The 18,178-nt window shown below is 35.1% G+C and overlaps 1 protein-coding gene across 1 annotated transcript in view; it reads right to left on the bottom strand.

The window, feature by feature from the left end:
• Positions 1–17,800, bottom strand: part of LOC137660095 (uncharacterized) — a 19,108-nt gene extending 1,308 nt beyond the window's left edge. Inside the window, exons 1-2 of the mRNA XM_068394813.1 lie at positions 17,753–17,800; positions 30–1,313 (exon numbers count right to left, since the gene is read on the bottom strand). Coding sequence (XP_068250914.1) covers positions 30–1,313; positions 17,753–17,800 — 1,332 coding nt within the window. The remainder of the gene's footprint in view (positions 1–29; positions 1,314–17,752) is intronic.
• Between the last annotated feature and the right edge of the window lie 378 nt (positions 17,801–18,178).

The following is an 18,178-nucleotide window of genomic DNA, read 5'->3' as shown; positions in this document are numbered from 1 at the left end:
AATGTAGGAATAGTCAAAACTGAGGATACAACAGATTGAACTGTTATTAATGTAGGAATAGTCAAAACTGAGGATACAACAGATTGAACTGTTATTAATGTAGGAATAGTCAAAACTGAGGATACAACAGATTGAACTGTTATTAATGTAGGAATAGTCAAAACTGAGGATACAACAGATTGAACTGTTATTAATGCAGGAATAGTCAAAACTGAGGATACAACAGATGGAACTGTTATTAATGCAGGAATAGTCAAAACTGAGGATACAACAGATGGAACTGTTATTAATGCAGGAATAGTCAAAACTGAGGATACAACAGATGGAACTGTTATTAATGCAGGAATAGTCAAAACTGAGGATACAACAGATGGAACTGTTATTAATGCAGGAATAGTCAAAACTGAGGATACAACAGATGGAACTGTTATTAATGCAGGAATAGTCAAAACTGAGGATACAACAGATGGAACTGTTATTAATGCAGGAATACTCAAAACTGAGGATACAACAGATTGAACTGTTATTAATGCAGGAAGAGGCAAAACTGAGGATACAACAGATTGAACTGTTATTAATGCAGGAAGAGTCAAAACTGAGGATACAACAGATTGAACTGTTATTAATGCAGGAATACTCAAAACTGAGGATACAACAGATTGAACTGTTATTAATGCAGGAAGAGGCAAAACTGAGGATACAACAGATTGAACTGTTATTAATGCAGGAAGAGGCAAAACTGAGGATATAACAGATTGAACTGTTATTAATGCAGGAAGAGGCAAAACTGAGGATACAACAGATTGAACTGTTATTAATGCAGGAAGAGGCAAAACTGAGGATACAACAGATTGAACTGTTATTAATGCAGGAATACTCAAAACTGAGGATATAACAGATTGAACTGTTATTAATGCAGGAAGAGGCAAAACTGAGGATACAACAGATTGAACTGTTATTAATGCAGGAAGAGGCAAAACTGAGGATACAACAGATTGAACTGTTATTAATGCAGGAATACTCAAAACTGAGGATATAACAGATTGAACTGTTATTAATGCAGGAAGAGGCAAAACTGAGGATACAACAGATTGAACTGTTATTAATGCAGGAATAGGCAAAACTGAGGATATAACAGATTGAACTGTTATTAATGCAGGAATACTCAAAACTGAGGATATAACAGATTGAACTGTTATTAATGCAGGAAGAGGCAAAACTGAGGATACAACAGATTGAACTGTTATTAATGCAGGAAGAGGCAAAACTGAGGATACAACAGATTGAACTGTTATTAATGCAGGAAGACAAAACTGAGGATACAACAGATTGAACTGTTATTAATGCAGGAAGAGGCAAAACTGAGGATACAACAGATTGAACTGTTATTAATGCAGGAAGAGGCAAAACTGAGGATACAACAGATTGAACTGTTATTAATGCAGGAAGAGGCAAAACTGAGGATACAACAGATTGAACTGTTATTAATGCAGGAATACTCAAAACTGAGGATATAACAGATTGAACTGTTATTAATGTAGGAATAGATTATAGTGCATATAAGAAAATTTTTAGTTTAATGTTGTTATTGTTCTTAAAATGTTTTATTTTAGTTGTTTATTTCTCTTGTAGTTTATTTATTTCCTTGTCTTTTCCTCGCTGGGCTATTTTTTTTCCTGTTGGAGCCGTTGGACTTGTAGCATTCTGTTTTTCCAATTAGGGTTGTAGCTTAGCAGGTAATAATAATAATAATAATAATAATAATAGGGGTTATAGCTTACTAAGTATTAATAATAATAATAATAATAATAATAATAATAATAATAATAGGGGTTGTAGCTTACCAAGTAATAATACTAATACTAATAATAATAAAGGTTGTAGCTTAGTAAATAATAATAATAATAATGATAGGAGTTGTAGCTTGACTTCTAATAATAATAATAATAGGGGTTGTAGCTTACCAAGTAATAATAATAATTTAATAACAATAGGGGTTGTGGCTTACCAAGTAATAATAAAAATAATAATAACAAATTTAGGCTAATCACAAACCGAGACTACAAGCTAAACAACAGGGAAAATAGCCCAGTGAGGAAAGGAAACAAGGAAAAATCAAATATCTTACGAAGAGTAACAACATTGAAATAAACATTTCAACAGTCCAGTACATTAAACAAAGGAGAGAGAACCTCTACTAGCCTCATATAAACAAAACAACGCTAGCATAACACATTACATCTTTCAATTAAGTTTTAACGAAGCTTTAGGAAGATTAACGTCGTAAAGCGAGGTTATCTTCCAACGGGAAATCCCCAAATTACGACGGGAAAAAAATAATGAGTACCATATGGGCTGAACCGCCATATTGCATCTCTCCTCCAGACCGCAGACCCATTGCAACGAGATGATGATGAGGAGGAGGTGGTCTAGGACTCTAGGGCACGCCCTTATGTCTGTCTCGTGCCCAGTGCAGCCACCCACTACCCCCATGAAAGCCCTTATAAGGGGGAGGCTATTAACACGCCCACTTGTTCGAATAGGGTCCTTTGCCCAACGGGATTCAGACAATACTGTCATCTTGTGTCCTATTGTCGAGTTAGGTCGTTGTGATCTAGGTATTTTGAAATTTAACATGGTACAGGAATCATATTTTAACGAAATATATATATTTTTGGATTAACATATACATAGGTCTATATATACATATTATGAAGCAGGGGAAGGAAGAGAAGACGGTAGATTGATGAGTTAAAGAAATTAGCTGTTACAAATGGCAAAGAGAGACCAAAATAAACAGACGCAATTGCTAAACATATATGTATAGACATAAACAAAGTATATACATATTGTAAATGAAGCAGGAGAAGGAAGAGAAGACGATAGATTGATGAGCTAAAGAAATTTGCAGTTACAAATGGCAAAGAGAGACCAAAATAAACAGACAGAATTGCTAAGCACATGTCAGAAGTCTTTGTCCTACAGTGGACTAGCCCCGGATAATGATGATGATATATACACATATACTGTAAACATATACATTATATACATATATAAATGTTGGTTATAGACTTCTATAGTCGCATGTATAAGCTCAGTCCCAAGGCTATAATAACAACGAAACGACTATAAGCTGAAAGAACACCACACGCGATAGCCTAGAAATACAGGGTGTCTCAAAAAAATGTACTCACTCTTAGAATTATGAGAAAACCTTTATTTATGGACATAGAGCGAAATGAAATAGCATCGAATACATGAGACAAATGTGTTTGAAGAATCATGTTTGCGAATGTTCAAATGGATGACCATTATTGTCCAGACAACGCTCTATGTTCATAAATAAAGGTTTTCTCGTCATTCAAAGAGTGAGTACATTTTTTTGAGACACCCTGTATATTCATTTAACATGACCATGAAATTCCATTCTCATACCAAAATAGCCAGGAAATGAAATTAACCTAAATTACTTAAATACAACCTTGTTCTAAACTATTACTATTAAATGCTAAGCTACAACCCTAGTTAGAAAAGCAGGATGCTATAAGCCCAGGGGCCCTAACAGGGAAAATGGCCCAGTGAGGAAAGGAAATAAAGAAAAATAGAATATTTTTAGTAACATTAAAATAAATATTTCCTATAAAAACAATAAAAACTTTAACAAAACAAGAGGAAGAGAAACTAGATAGAAGTGTGCCCGAGTGTACCCTCAAGCAAGAGAACTCTAACCCAAGACAGTGGAAGACCATGGTACAGAGGCTATGGCACTACCCAAGACTAGAGAACAATGGTTTGATTTTGGAGTGTCCTTTTCCTAGAAGAGCTGCTTACCATAGCTAAAGAGTCTCTTCTACGAGATATGTCTAAAATGGACATCAATTAAAGATAAATAATTAGACTAATATTATGAAAGAGTTGAGAAATACTTGTGCTATAGTTCCACCCAAATCTGTTACGGTCTAAGGGTACATACAGTATATTATTATCATTATTATTAGTATAAGCTAAGCTACAACCCTAGTTGGAAAAGCAGGATGCTATAAGCCCAAGGGCTCCAACAGATAAAAATAACCCAGTGAGGAAAAAAATAAGGAAATAAACAAACTATATAAGAAGTAATGGGCAATTAAAATAATATATTTTAAAAACATTAACAGCATTAAAACAAATATTTCATAAATAAACTATAAAAAGACTTATGTCAGCATGTTCAACATAAAAACATTTGCTGCAAGTTTGAACTTTTCAAGTTCCACTGATTAAACTACCCGATTAGGAAGATCATTCCACAACTTGGTCACAGCTGGAATAAAATTTCTAGAATACTGAGTAGTATTGAACCTCATCAAGGAGAAGGCCTGACTATTAGAATTAACTGCCTGTCTAGTATTACGAACAGGATGGAACTGTCTAGGAAGATCTGAATGTAAAGGAGGGTCAGAATTATAAAAGCAAACTTAACAATAAATATAGGACCATACACGTTAATAACTTAAACCTTCCAAATATATTAACTAACTGTTAAAACTCTACTCATTAAAATAGAAATATAACTAGTTTCTGTTTACTCCCAACCACAATTCAAGTAGCCAGAGATAGAACGAAGTCTGGCCTTCTTCACCACAAGGCTCAATACTACATAGCATTCTAGAAATTTTATTCCAGCTGTGACCAAGCTGTGGAATGACCTTCCTAATCAGGTAGTTGAATCAGTGGAACTTCTAAAGTTAAAACTTGCAGCGAATGTTTTTATGTTGAACAAACTAACACAAGTCTCTTTTAATAGTTTATAAATGAAAGATCTAGTCTAATGTTGTTACTGTTCTTAAATATGTTATCTTAATTGTTTATTTATTTCCATATTTCCTTTCCCCATTTGGCTATTTTTCCCTGTTGGAGTCCTTGGGCTTATAACATACTGGTTTTCCAACAAGGCGTGTAGCCTCTTAGCTAATAATAATAATAACAATAATATGACTCAGTTTTTAACAAAACTTGCTTGAAAGAGGGTCTACTAGGAAATATTTTTTCTAATGTTGTTACTGTTCTTAAAATATATTATTTTCCTTGTTTCCTTTCCTCACTGAGCTATTTTCCCTGTTGGAGCCCCTAGGCTTATAGCATCCTGCTTTTCCACCCAGGGTTGTAGGTTAGCTAATAATAATAATAATAATAATAATAATAATAATATAATCCTGCTTTTCCAACAAGGCGTGTAATAATATCTGACTCAGTTTTCAACAAAACTTCCTTGAAAGAAGGTCTCCTACCCAAAAATAATAACAATAACAATAATAATAACAATAATATAATCCTGCTTTTGCAACAAGGCGTGTAGCCTCTTAGCTAATGATAATAATAATAACAACAATGATAATTATAATATTAATAATCCACTAACAAAGGCAACTTAAAATTCCAGGCCTTGAAAGCACGCCTCCCCCCATCCATTTTCCAGCTAGGGTTGTAGGTTAGCTAATAATAATATAATCCTGCTTTTCCAACAAAGCGTGTAGCCTATCAGTTAATAATAATAATAATAACAACAATGATAATTATATTAATAATCCACTAACAAAGGGAACTTAAAATTCCAGACCTTGAAAGCACGCCTCCCCCCATCCATTTTCCAGCTAGGGTTGTAGGTTAGCTAATAATAATATAATCCTGCTTTTCCAACAAGGAGTGTAGCCTCTTAGCTAATAATAATAATAACAACAATGATAATTATAATAATAATAATCCACTAACAAAGGCAACTTAAAATTCCAGGCCTTGAAAGCACCCCCTAGGCTTATAGCATCCTGCTTTTCCAGCTAGGGTTGTAGGTTAGCTAATAATAATAATAATAATAATAATAACAATAATATAATCCTGCTTTTCCAACAAGGCGTGTAGCCTCTTAGCTAATGATAATAACAATAGCAATATTAATAACAATAATATTAACAATCCACTAACAAAGGCAACTTAAAATTCCAGGCCTTGAAAGCACGCATCCCCCACCCATCCAGAACCCATCCTTGCAACGGCTCTCCGCAAGCCTCACATGGACCTTCAATCAGCTGTTTGGCCTCAAACGACTCATAATAACTGATGAATCTTCCCTTTCGTTTGCGTCATCCGACCACCAAAGCACTCGGTCCAACCACTGGATCATTTCCAGGCGTTTATGCTCACACAAGGCAGATAATGCTTGTACATTGCATAGCAATAAGGAATCACTGTGGGCTGGTGTGAGTCAATTGTGTTTGGGAGGTTCAAACAAAAACGTAGTTATCATTACTAGCTAATACAGTAGTCGTTATTATTGGCTAAGCTACAACCCTAGTTGGGAAAGCAAGATGCTATAAGACCAAGTGCTCCAACAGGAAACAATAGCCCAGTGAGGAAAGAAAACCCTAGTTGGAAAAGCAAGATTCTATAAGCTCAGGGGCTACAACAGTGGGAAAGTAGCCCAGTGAGGAAAGGAAATAAGAAAATCATTTTGTTTTAATATGGCTGGTGTCTGTCAATTGTGTTTAGGTGGGTCAAACAAAAACGTAGAGTAGTTATTATTATTAGCTAAGCTACAACCCTAGTTGGAAAAGCAAGATGCTATAAGCCCTCGGGCTACAACAGGGGAAAAGTAGCCCAGTGAGGAAATGAAACAAGGAAATCAATAAACGATATGAGAAATAATTTAAAATTAATAAAATATTTCATTATAATTATTAGCTAAGCTACAACTCTAGGTGGAAAAGCAAGATGCTATAAGACCAAGTGCTCCAACAGGAAACAATACCCCAGTGAAGAAAGGATATAAAGAAATAAACAAACGATATGAGAAATAATGGAAAATTAAAATAAAATATTTTAAAAACAGTAACATCAAAACAGATATTTCATATATAAACTATAAAAAGACTTATGTCAGCCTGTTCAACATAAAAACATTTACTGCAAGTTTGAACTTTTTAAGATATTGAGACTTGAGTTAGCTAAATATGATACCTTATTGAAGAAGATTTATTTCCTTATTTCCTTTCCTCACTGGACTGTTTTCCCTGTTGGAGCCCTTGGGCTTATAGCATCCTGCTCTTCCAACTGGGGTTGTAGCTTAACTACTAATAATGCAACCCAAATTGGAAAAGCAGGATGTTATAAACCTAAGTGTTCCAATAGGGAAAAATAGCCCAATGAGAAAAGGAAATAAATAAATTAAAACAAAGGTAACAATTAGAAAAGCAGGATGTTATAAACATAAGTGCTCCAACAGGGAAAATAGCCCAGTGAGGAAAGGAAATAAATTACAACAAAGGTAACAATTAAAATAGAAAAATTTTAAGAACAGTAATATAAGAAAATTCTGTATTGTGTATATACCGGTACTATAAAAAACGAGTAGTAAGCCATGTAGGCCCAGTACATGGTTCTTCAGTGAGTGAAGGTACCACGAAAACAACCCTTAAAGTAAATATAACATCAGCGGAATATTTTTTTTCGTCTACTACTTTATAGTGTTGTTAATCCATAGATATAACATCAACAAAAAACAACAATAACTATATTAATAACCATTTTTTTTTCGTCCACTACCTTATAGTGTTGTTAATCTATAGATACACCATCAACAACAACAACAATAACTATATTAATAACCTCAACCGTAACTTGAAATAACTCCCCCAAACCACAAAAACTCCGGTTGTTATTGAAATATAAAAACAAACTCCAATTGAAAAAATAACAGCTCATATTTCGTGAATCCAAAACTCTGTATTTCAATATGGAAGACAAACTCAATTAATTGAAACACGGGTTGGTTGATACAGTGGAACTTGAAATCATAGCCAGCAGAGAGAGAGAGAGAGAGAGAGAGAGAGAGAGAGAGAGAGAGAGAGAGAGAGAGAGAGAGTATAAAACAATGAGAATACTGCCTTAGCCAGTAAAGGAGAGAGAGAGAGAGAGAGAGAGAGAGAGAGAGAGAGAGAGAGAGAGAGAGAGAGGAGAGAGAGAGAGAGAGATAAAACAAAGGGAATACTGCCTTAGCCAGTAAAGGAAAGAGAGAGAGAGAGTATAAAACAATGGGAATACTGCCTTAGCCAGTAAAGGAGAGAGAGAGAGAGAGAGAGAGAGAGAGAGAGAGGAGAGAGAGAGAGAGAGAGAGAGAGAGAATAAAACAAAGGGAATACTGCCTTAGCCAGTAAAGGAGAGAGAGAGAGAGAGAGAGAGAGAGAGAGAGAGAGAGAGAGACAGAGAGAGAGAGAGAGAGAGAGAGAGAGAGAGTATAAAACAATTGGAATACTGCCTTAGCCAGTAAAGGAAAAAGAGAGAGAGAGAGTAAAACAAAGGGAATACTGCCTTAGCCAGTTAAGGAGAGAGAGAGAGAGAGAGAGAGAGAGAGAGAGAGAGAGAGAGAGAGAGAGAGAGAGAGAGAGAGAGAGAGAGAGAGAGAGAGAGTGCTGTTACTGATAGCGATCAACATCGATAGAAAAAAAATCAGAAAGGAAAAACCTACGTTCTCTTTTCACTGGGCAGAAACCTGTTCTGAGACTTAACTAAACTAAAACATATCAATTGCATATCTGCAATAAGTATTACAGTAATAACATAATTATTATAACATGTTTTTTGCGAAGGTCTGAATAAGAACAGTTCGTGTACGTAGACATACTTCCATTTCTTAGCTTATATTTAAATTAATTACCATATAAAACATACGAATTTCCAATAAAGTATAGTATATAAACTATTAAACTATTCAAACTATAAAATGTCTGAATTCACAACCAGTGAGCAAATTATAGTATTTACAGAATTGCTATGTACACAAGAACTACACTTGTGACATTGAGTCTATAAATAAAATAAAATAAAATGAAATGAGAGAGAGAGAGAGAGAGAGAGAGAGAGAGAGAGAGAGAGAGAGAGAGAGAGAGAGAGAGAGAGAGAGAGAGAGAGAGAGAGAGAGACCTATCTATCAAAGGTGGATTCATTTCCTTCAACCTTGAGTATACTAAGTTTAAAGGTTTTCATAAAGGAAGCAAGTACCGTAACGTGTGAGAGAGAGAGAGAGAGAGAGAGAGAGAGAGAGAGAGAGAGAGAGAGAGAGAGAGAGAGAGAGAGAGAGACCTATCAGTCTAAGGTGGATACACTTCCTTCAACCTTAGGTATACTAATTTTAAGGTTTTCGTAAAGGAAACAAATACCCTAACATACCTCTAAGAGAGAGAGAGAGAGAGAGAGAGAGAGAGAGAGAGAGAGAGAGAGAGAGAGAGAGAGAGAGAGAGGCCTATCTATCAAAGGTGGATTCATTTCCTTTGAATATGCCAAGGTTAAAGGTTCTCGTAAAGGATTCAAATACCCTAACGTATCTCTAAGTAGTGTGTGTGAGAGAGAGAGAGAGAGAGAGAGAGAGAGAGAGAGAGAGAGAGAGAGAGAGAGAGAGAGAGAGAGAGAGAGCTTTTAACCCAACCCGTTTTTGCAGCAAGTGACTTAGTAACCCGATTGATAGCATATATATTCTCTAAAATCGATGACCTGTAAAGGCTGGGCAAGAGCGACCCACACACCTGGTTTCTCTACAAATAACGGGAGATTTAACGAATTAACCCATGTCCGTTATATCGGGATTGTTTGTAAACACAACATACGGGCTTATTTCCTTTCCTCACTGGGCTATTTTTCCCTATTGGGGCCCTTGGGCTTATAGCAACTTGCTTTTCCAACTAGGGCTGTAGCTTGGCTAGTAATAATATTATTAATAATAACACTATTATTAATCTTATTATTAGCTAAGCTACAACCCTACTTGGCAAAGCAGGATGCTTACAAGCCCAATGGCTCCAACAGGGAAAAAATAGCCCAATGAGGAAACGAAATCAAGAAATAAACTACACTAGAAGTAATGAATAAAATATATTTTAAGAACAATAACATTAAAAATTTAGACTACGTTACTGTGTTTATCTGTCCTTTGTTTTAAGCTGTTCAGAGAACTATAGGATATCCTCTTTGTCAGGGATTCAGTGTTTTCTAGAATTAATCTATTCAAATATTCTTATTTCTTAAAATACTTTATTTTAGTTGTTCATTACTTCTCTAGTTAGTTTATTCATTTCCTTGGTTCCTTCCTCACAGGGGCTATTTATCCCTATTGGAGCCCTTAGGCTTATAGCATCCTGCTTTTCCAACTAGGGTTGTAGCTTAGCTGATAATAATAATCATAATAATAATAATAATAAGGATTTATTTCCTTAGTTCCTTCCTCACTGGGCTATTTATCCCTATTGGAGCCCTTAGGCTTATAGCATCCTGCTTTTCCAACTAGGGTTGTAGCTTAGCTGATAATAATAATAATAATAAGGTATAAATATCAGACATTCACAAAGAGCTTCAAAGTTTATCGTATATATCCTGCAGGAATCCTCTATAGGACTTATTCCTACGTTCTGAAAGTGCCTACTGTCCAACAAGAGAGGACTACGGTAGACATTGTGTATATATTATAAGCATTACTGTAAAATATAACTTAGATTAACCTGTTATTGTAGTTTTGTTGACAACTCCCTGCAAAAATACGTTACCGTTATTGATTTTGGCTGGCATACCTCAGGGTAATTTAGATGAATTACGTAACAATTTTGGATATTGAACATACGTGAATAACTTCGTATAAAACAAACCAATGTAATATATACTTCATTTAAGTTAATTTCTTTTGTTTTTTTCAATAAGTTTTGGGCTGACACAAGGAAAACAGAACTGAGCTCTGGACAAGGAAATATAAAACAAGGTAGGAGAAAAATTCTGAAATGACTACATGCAGTGAGTTAGTTCATGGAACTGCAAAATAACCACTTTTTTAAACACACACACTTATAAAATCTCGCTTTTCCAACTAGGGTTGTAGCTTGGCTAGTAATATATATATATATATATATATATATATATATATATATATATATATATATATATATATATATATATATTACTAGCCAAGCTACAACCCTGGTTATATATATATATATATATATATATATATATATATATATATATATATATATATATATATATATATATATATATATATTACTAGCCAAGCTACAACCCTGGTTTTATATATATATATATATATATATATATATATATATATATATATATATATATATTACTAGCCAAGCTACAACCCTAGTTATATATATATATATATATATATATATATATATATATATATTACTAGCCAAGCTACAACCCTGGTTTTATATATATATATATATATATATATATATATATATATATATATATATATATATATATATATATATTACTAGCCAAGCTACAACCCTAGTTATATGTATATATATATATATATATATATATATATATATATATATATATATATATATATATATATATATATATAACCTATAAAACACTGAGTACATGCAATTGTACAAATAAAAAAAACCAAAAAACCACAGTTTACCAAGCCAACTTTTGAGCAAAATTTAAATATCACTAAAAACCTTTTTAGTACAATACCAGCTGACCTCTCACGCACAAGCCCTTAATAACCCTGTGAAGTTCTCTACGAGGCTGAAGTTATAGAGCTATTTATATGTATATAAATATATAAATTGGTGCTTAAGATTGATTATAACATTAAATTAAACGTATTATAATATAGTACAATATAGCAGGGTTCCCTAGGGGCGAAATACCGAATGATCACAAAGGCTAGCACGTGAAGCCAACATATCAACAATGTAAATAACAATATATTTAAAGCAATATAATCGTCATAAATCATATAAAATAACCTTTGCACAATTAAAAAATAACCTAGATAGTACAATATAGCAGGGTTCCCTAGGGGCGAAATAGCGAATATAAAGGCTAGCACGTGAAACCAAAATATCAACTTTGTATATATGTAAAGCAAAAAGCAATATATGCGTCATAAATTATATATAAAATAAGCATTGCAGAATTAAAAAATAACCTCAGAAGGCAGATATATATAACAAGGAGAGTAAAGAATTTTTGTTTTTGGTGTTTTCATGTAGATTTTGAGCTTTTTTACATATATTTTTTGGTAGTTTTCATGTAGATTTTTATCTTGTTAAAGCAATATAATCATCATAAATTATATATAAAAAAGCTATACACAATTAAAAAATAACCTTCACAAGACAGATATATATAACAAGGGAGAAGAAGAAGAAGGCCTTCGGGGGTCTTCCCTCTCTCAGTGTGTGAGGAAGTAAACAAAAAAAAACAACACGGCTGTTCACAGTCTCTGTCTCTCCTTACCTTTCGTCTCTCCGCTATTTAGGACCACGAAGGCGTAAACTATAACCACATAGATGTGGCCGAATCCTTTGAACATGATTCAACCATTTAAAAAACGTATAATATCTCAATCGAACGCGACGTATGCATCCACGAGGGGTTGCACACACCCTTCCGGCACAACTGTTCAATTCACACTGAGTCACTTCGACTCAGTGTTGCCAGGTAAGGGAATTTATTCCTAGATTTGGGGATTTTGGGTGACTGATGGGGATAATCTGTACAAAGTTCTATGAAGAAACAAAGATGAGCGAGCCTTTATATTATTGGAATTTGTTTGTTTGTACTTTTATGAAGTATATTGAGTAATTTCTATATTAATAAAGCCTACGTGATCAAGACAGAAGAGAATATATATGTGGAATTGGGATTTTTTAGGCTGTTTTGGGGATATTTAGGTTGTTTTGGGGATTTTTATACTAACCAATCTGGCAACACTGCTTCGACTCACTCCGCAGGGTTGCCATTGCTGGTGTTTGAATGCGCGCCTACGTGCATTGCCAAATTGCGCTAGAAAGCGCTTAAATCATCTACTTACTTTACTTTTACTTTTATTTTTTTACTTTTAGAGGTTTATTTCTCGCCCTCCATCAAACCCTAAAGGTCTGTTCAGGCGGGCCTTGGTGTATGAAAAAATAATTCCTTTCCAGTTGATATTTTGCTCTGTATCGTTATCAGTTATTTCGCTAGCATTTGTATTCAGGCTTAATAGTTTTCATCTCTTGATATAAAAATGATAAAGTGGAAAGTATATCCATTTAGTCAAGATTGAGAGAAAGACCACTTGATCATATATACTATAACCGGATAAAGCCATATTTTCGAGCTAGATTTCTCTAAATGACGGCAAAAACCGCACCTTGTAATAGGACAAACGCGCTAGAAAGCGCTAAATCATCTCGATATAAAAATGATAAAGTGGAAAGTATATCAATATAGTCAGGTTTGGGAGAAAGACCACTTGATCATATATACTATTACCGAATAAAGCCATATTTTCGTGCTAGATTTCTCTAAATGACGGCAAAAACCACAACCTTGTAATAGGACAAACTCGCTGAATTCTCCAGAAAATACCAAATCTAGCCCAAAAGGCGCTAAAATGGCAACTCTGATTACACCATAGACCGAAGGTTACCGATGAGGACAAGGAGTATGGAAATGTTGCCACATTTTAAAATACTCCACCTTTCATATAATTAACATTTAATCCCTTTTCAAGGTTAATTTAACTTAATTGAACTATATATAAGTAGGCTTACTACGCTAGCAAGTTTTTAGGCTGTTTACAAACGGAAATTCTCGTGCAAATTCATTCATCTGCAATACGATGAGGTTGCCAGGTAGTGTATTTTTAGATTTTCATTCTCGTTCGCAATCAGGGTTGCCAGGTTTTCTAAAAGAGAAAAGGCCAATTTCTAATCACCAGAAGCTCTGAAATTCGAACCCAATAGTAGAAAAAAAGGCCAAATATATAGTATTAAGACCCACATTTTTTCATATTAATATAGGCCAACTAATTTTTTTAAAAGGCCAAATTATAGTTTTTTTTGGCATAAAAGGCCAAACTGGCAACGCTGTTCGCAATTTCCTAGTGAAGGGTTTATATAATTAAATATTCATCTTTTCTATATATAATATTTATCAAAGAACCTCTAATACGTCTATGTAATAGAATTATAAAAGAAAATATGGTATAATCTATGAAAAGGATGGCTTTATAAAGAATCAGAGAAGAGAGAGAGAGAGAGAGAGAGAGAGAGAGAGAGAGAGAGAGAGAGAGAGAGAGAGAGAGAGAGAGAGTCAAAGTCAAAGTCAAAAACCTTTATTCCATTATAAAATGGTTATTCTGTTACATAACAATATACATTATTTACATAAAATTCACAATAATTGAGAGAGAGAGAGAGGAGAGAGAGAGAGAGAGAGAGAGAGAGAGAGAGAGAGGAGAGAGAGAGAGAGAGAGAGAGAGAGAGAGAGAGAGAGAAACAAACCCCATTTGGCTAAATGTTTTTTTTTTTCCTCTACTTACATAGCAGATATATTTTTCCTTCATTTTATAATCTATGAAAAGGATGGCTTTATAAAGAATCAGAGAGAGAGGAGAGAGAGAGAGAGAGAGAGAGAGAGAGGAGAGAGAGAGAGAGAGAGAGAGAGAGAGAGAGAGATCCCATTTGGCTAAATGTTATTTTTTTTACCTCTACTTACAAAGCAGATATATTTTTCCTTCAGAGAGAGAGAGAGAGAGAGAGAGAGGAGAGAGAGAGAGAGAGAGACAAAACCCATTTGGCTAAATGTTTTTTTTTTTCCTCTAGTTACATAGCAGATATATTTTTTCCTTCATTTTAATTGCAGTCAGAGAAATGGGCGACGGAAATTAATTACATGGAATTTTAAACTCCAAGATTGGATTAAAGCAGAAAAAAAAACTTTAATGCTAAAGTACATTGTTTGAACATACACTATTCATTACAGGTGGGCTGATGTCCAGAGTATATGGGAATAGTCTAACAAAATATGATGATCAAAATAAGGAATAATGCTTGGCTAATAATGAATAAAATTAATTAAAGAGCATCAAGTCTGTACCAGGTCTCTCATGAATGGCAGAGGCAAGGGACAGTGACATTGCCCTAGCAATCAGGACAATGCCCTAGAGACTGACCATATATTATATGATCAGCGCCAAAGCCTCCTCTCCACTCAAGCTAGGACCAGGGAGGGCCAGGCAGTGGCTGCTGATGACTCAGCAGATAGACCTATAGGCTCCCACAAACCCCCCAACCTTAGCTCACAAGGATGATAAGGTTGCAGACACTAATGGCACTAACGAGTCTGAGCTGGACTCGAACCCCCGACTGGCAAACACCAGGCAGAGATGTTATCAAATGGTTTACAAAGTTTATAGTCGGTTTTATAGCTCAGGTTATAAATATAGTTATACGATTCACAGTTTATTAACACATCACATAGCCTATATGGTTTGATAACTATGATTGCATGATAAATTGTATAGTAACTTTAGGTCTACGGTTTAATTGGTTTCATGACATATATTACATGGTTGACAAGGTTTGATAACTCAAACTTAGGTTTGATAAATTTTGAGTCATGGTTCACACAGTTTGATGACATAGATTACTCAGTTCACATAGTTTGATAAATTTAGTTTTCTGGTTGTGTGAGAAAAGTTTACATCGTTCAAAAGTTGGATATTTTTATTATAAGGTCTGATAAACTATTGATTAACTTTCCAATTATTCCAATCAGTTAACCAAAAAAGACGGGTTAAAGTCACTCTCAAAATCCATATTTTCTTGTAATGTCTTCAACCTCACCATCCTTGAGAGCTAAGGAGGGTGGAAGAGGCCAATAGGCCTAGCCCTCCCTGGTCCTACCTTGGGTGGAGAGTGGGCTTGGGCGCTGATCATATGTATATATGGTCAGTTTCTTGGGCTTTGTTACTGCCCCTTACCACTGCCATTCATGAGTAACCTTTAAACTTTAAAACAAAATCCCACCATAATGTCCATAAGGTTGTGCACATTACAAAATGATAAATTTGATGGATATTCTAAAATTTTAGGTTTCCAAATCATCGGGGAACTGAATTTGGTTTATTAGTAATTAGATTATTAAAAAATAAACCAAAAATAATAAAATCAATGATAGAATTTTGTCATATTAAGGAAAGAAAAACACATTTCTGCTTAAAAGAGGTCATGATATAGAATATAGAATATCTAGTTATCCCAATAGTCACTAACAGTGAAGGCGAGGGGTGGACATGTCTGAGATCTTTGTCCTGCACTGGACTAGTTACGGCTAAAGATATATATATATATATATATATATATATATATATATATATATATATATATATATATATATATATATATATATATATATATATATATATATATATATATATCCCTTTCTCAGTGGGGATACCTTAACGTGGTGAAAAGGTTAGTATATAGCCATGATCAGCAAGGCTGTACTAGTCCAGGGCCACCCATACTAGGTTGATTTGCTGTGAGCTATACAACGAAAGTCTCCCACCATCATCAATCCACAATTGGCCAGCGTGGTGATGAAAACTGACCAAAGCCCAGACATGAATAAGGACATGTCTGAGGCATTAGTCCTACATTGGACTAAAACAGTTGCTTTTGGTGTGTGTGTGTGTGTGTGTGTGTGTGTGTGTGTGTGTAGAAGGTAAAATTCTCCTACACCGAGGACACACCAAATTTATCTACCTAGATAGATTCACACTCGCCCACTCTCGCAATTACGGGCTGCCACAGCCACGGCTGGAAATTCAGTGTAATCACACAGCGTGAAAATTCAACCGAATTGCTGCCAGCACAGAGAGAGAGAGAGAGAGAGAGAGAGAGAGAGAGAGAGGGTAGTCATACAACAAGGTTAAGAAGGAAATACCCAGGGAGAGAGAGAGAGAGAGGGAGAGAGAGAGTAGTCATACAACAAGGTGTAAGAAGGAAATACCCAGGGGGAAAGAGAGAGAGAGAGAGAGAGAGAGAGAGAGAGAGAGAGAGAGAGAGAGAGAGAGTAGTCATATAACAAGGTGTAAGAAGGAAATACCCAGAGAGAGAGAGAGAGAGAGAGAGAGAGAGAGAGAGAGGGGGTAGTCATACAACAAGGTTAAGAAGGAAATACCCAGAGAGAGAGAGAGAGTAGTCATACAACAAGGTTAAGAAGGAAATACCCAGGGGGAAAGAGAGAGAGAGAGAGAGAGAGAGAGAGAGAGAGAGAGAGAGAGAGAGAGAGAGAGATAAGTGAACGCAAGCTTTGCCTGGCCCTAAAATTGGTGTGGTAACTTCTATTACCATAAATTATCATTTCGAAATGGGAGTAATTCGTTACTTTTTGAATGCCCGGCTGACCGGCCCAGCTAGGTATAAAAAATTTCTCGTTATTGCGTCCGCCGGTTCTACTTTTCTCTGTTGGTTCTGCCACTGTTCTTGTTCTTGTTTCTAGCTGTGGTGTTCCAGAACGCTGGTTCTAATTGCAGTTGATAATGACTTTCACAAATTAGATTTTGCTTTCATGAATATCAATAAATATCGGGGTGTGTGTGTTCGAATAGATTAAAAGAACAGAATTGTTTCAGTATCATCATCTCCTCCTACGCCTATTAACTCAAAGGGCCTCGGTTAGATTTCCCCAGTCGTCTCTATCTTGAGCTTCCAATTCAATACTTCTCCACACATCATCTACACGCTTTAAAGTCCTCAGCCACGTAGTCCTTTGTCTTCCAACTCTTTTAGGGTGTGTGTGTGTTCGAATGGAATAAAAGAACAGAATTGTTTCGGTATCATCATAATCATCATCTCCAACGCCTATTGACACAAAGGGCCTCGGTTAGATTTCGCCAGTCGTCTCTATCTTAAGCTACCAATTCAATACTTCTCCATTCATCATCTACACGCTTTATACCAGCCATGTAGTCCTTTGTCTTCCAACACTTCTAGTGCCTTGTGGAGCCCAGCTGAACGTTTGGTGAACTAATCTCTCTTGGGGAGTGTGAAGAGCATGCCCAAACCATCTTCATCTACCCCTTATCATGCTCTCATCCATATATGGCACTCGAGGGAACTTTTTCAGCTTATACTCATTTAGTTTTCGAAAATATATACTAACTAAAGGGACAGAGTAGAGAGCATGCCTCCGCCACACCAAACAGTCTTATTTTGCTCTTAACTCCATTGCATACTTGTATTTCGATATACTTTCTTCATCTTTCCCTGTAGGAGCCCTTGGGCTTATAGTATCCTGCTTTTCCAACTAGGGTTGTAGCTTGGCTAGTAATAATAATAATAAT

This window comes from Palaemon carinicauda, chromosome 20 (assembly GCF_036898095.1).
Source record: "Palaemon carinicauda isolate YSFRI2023 chromosome 20, ASM3689809v2, whole genome shotgun sequence".
Taxonomy (NCBI): Eukaryota; Metazoa; Arthropoda; class Malacostraca; order Decapoda; family Palaemonidae; genus Palaemon; species Palaemon carinicauda.
Note: the sequence above shows the minus strand (reverse complement) of the source record. Positions and strands in the feature narration are given on the sequence as shown.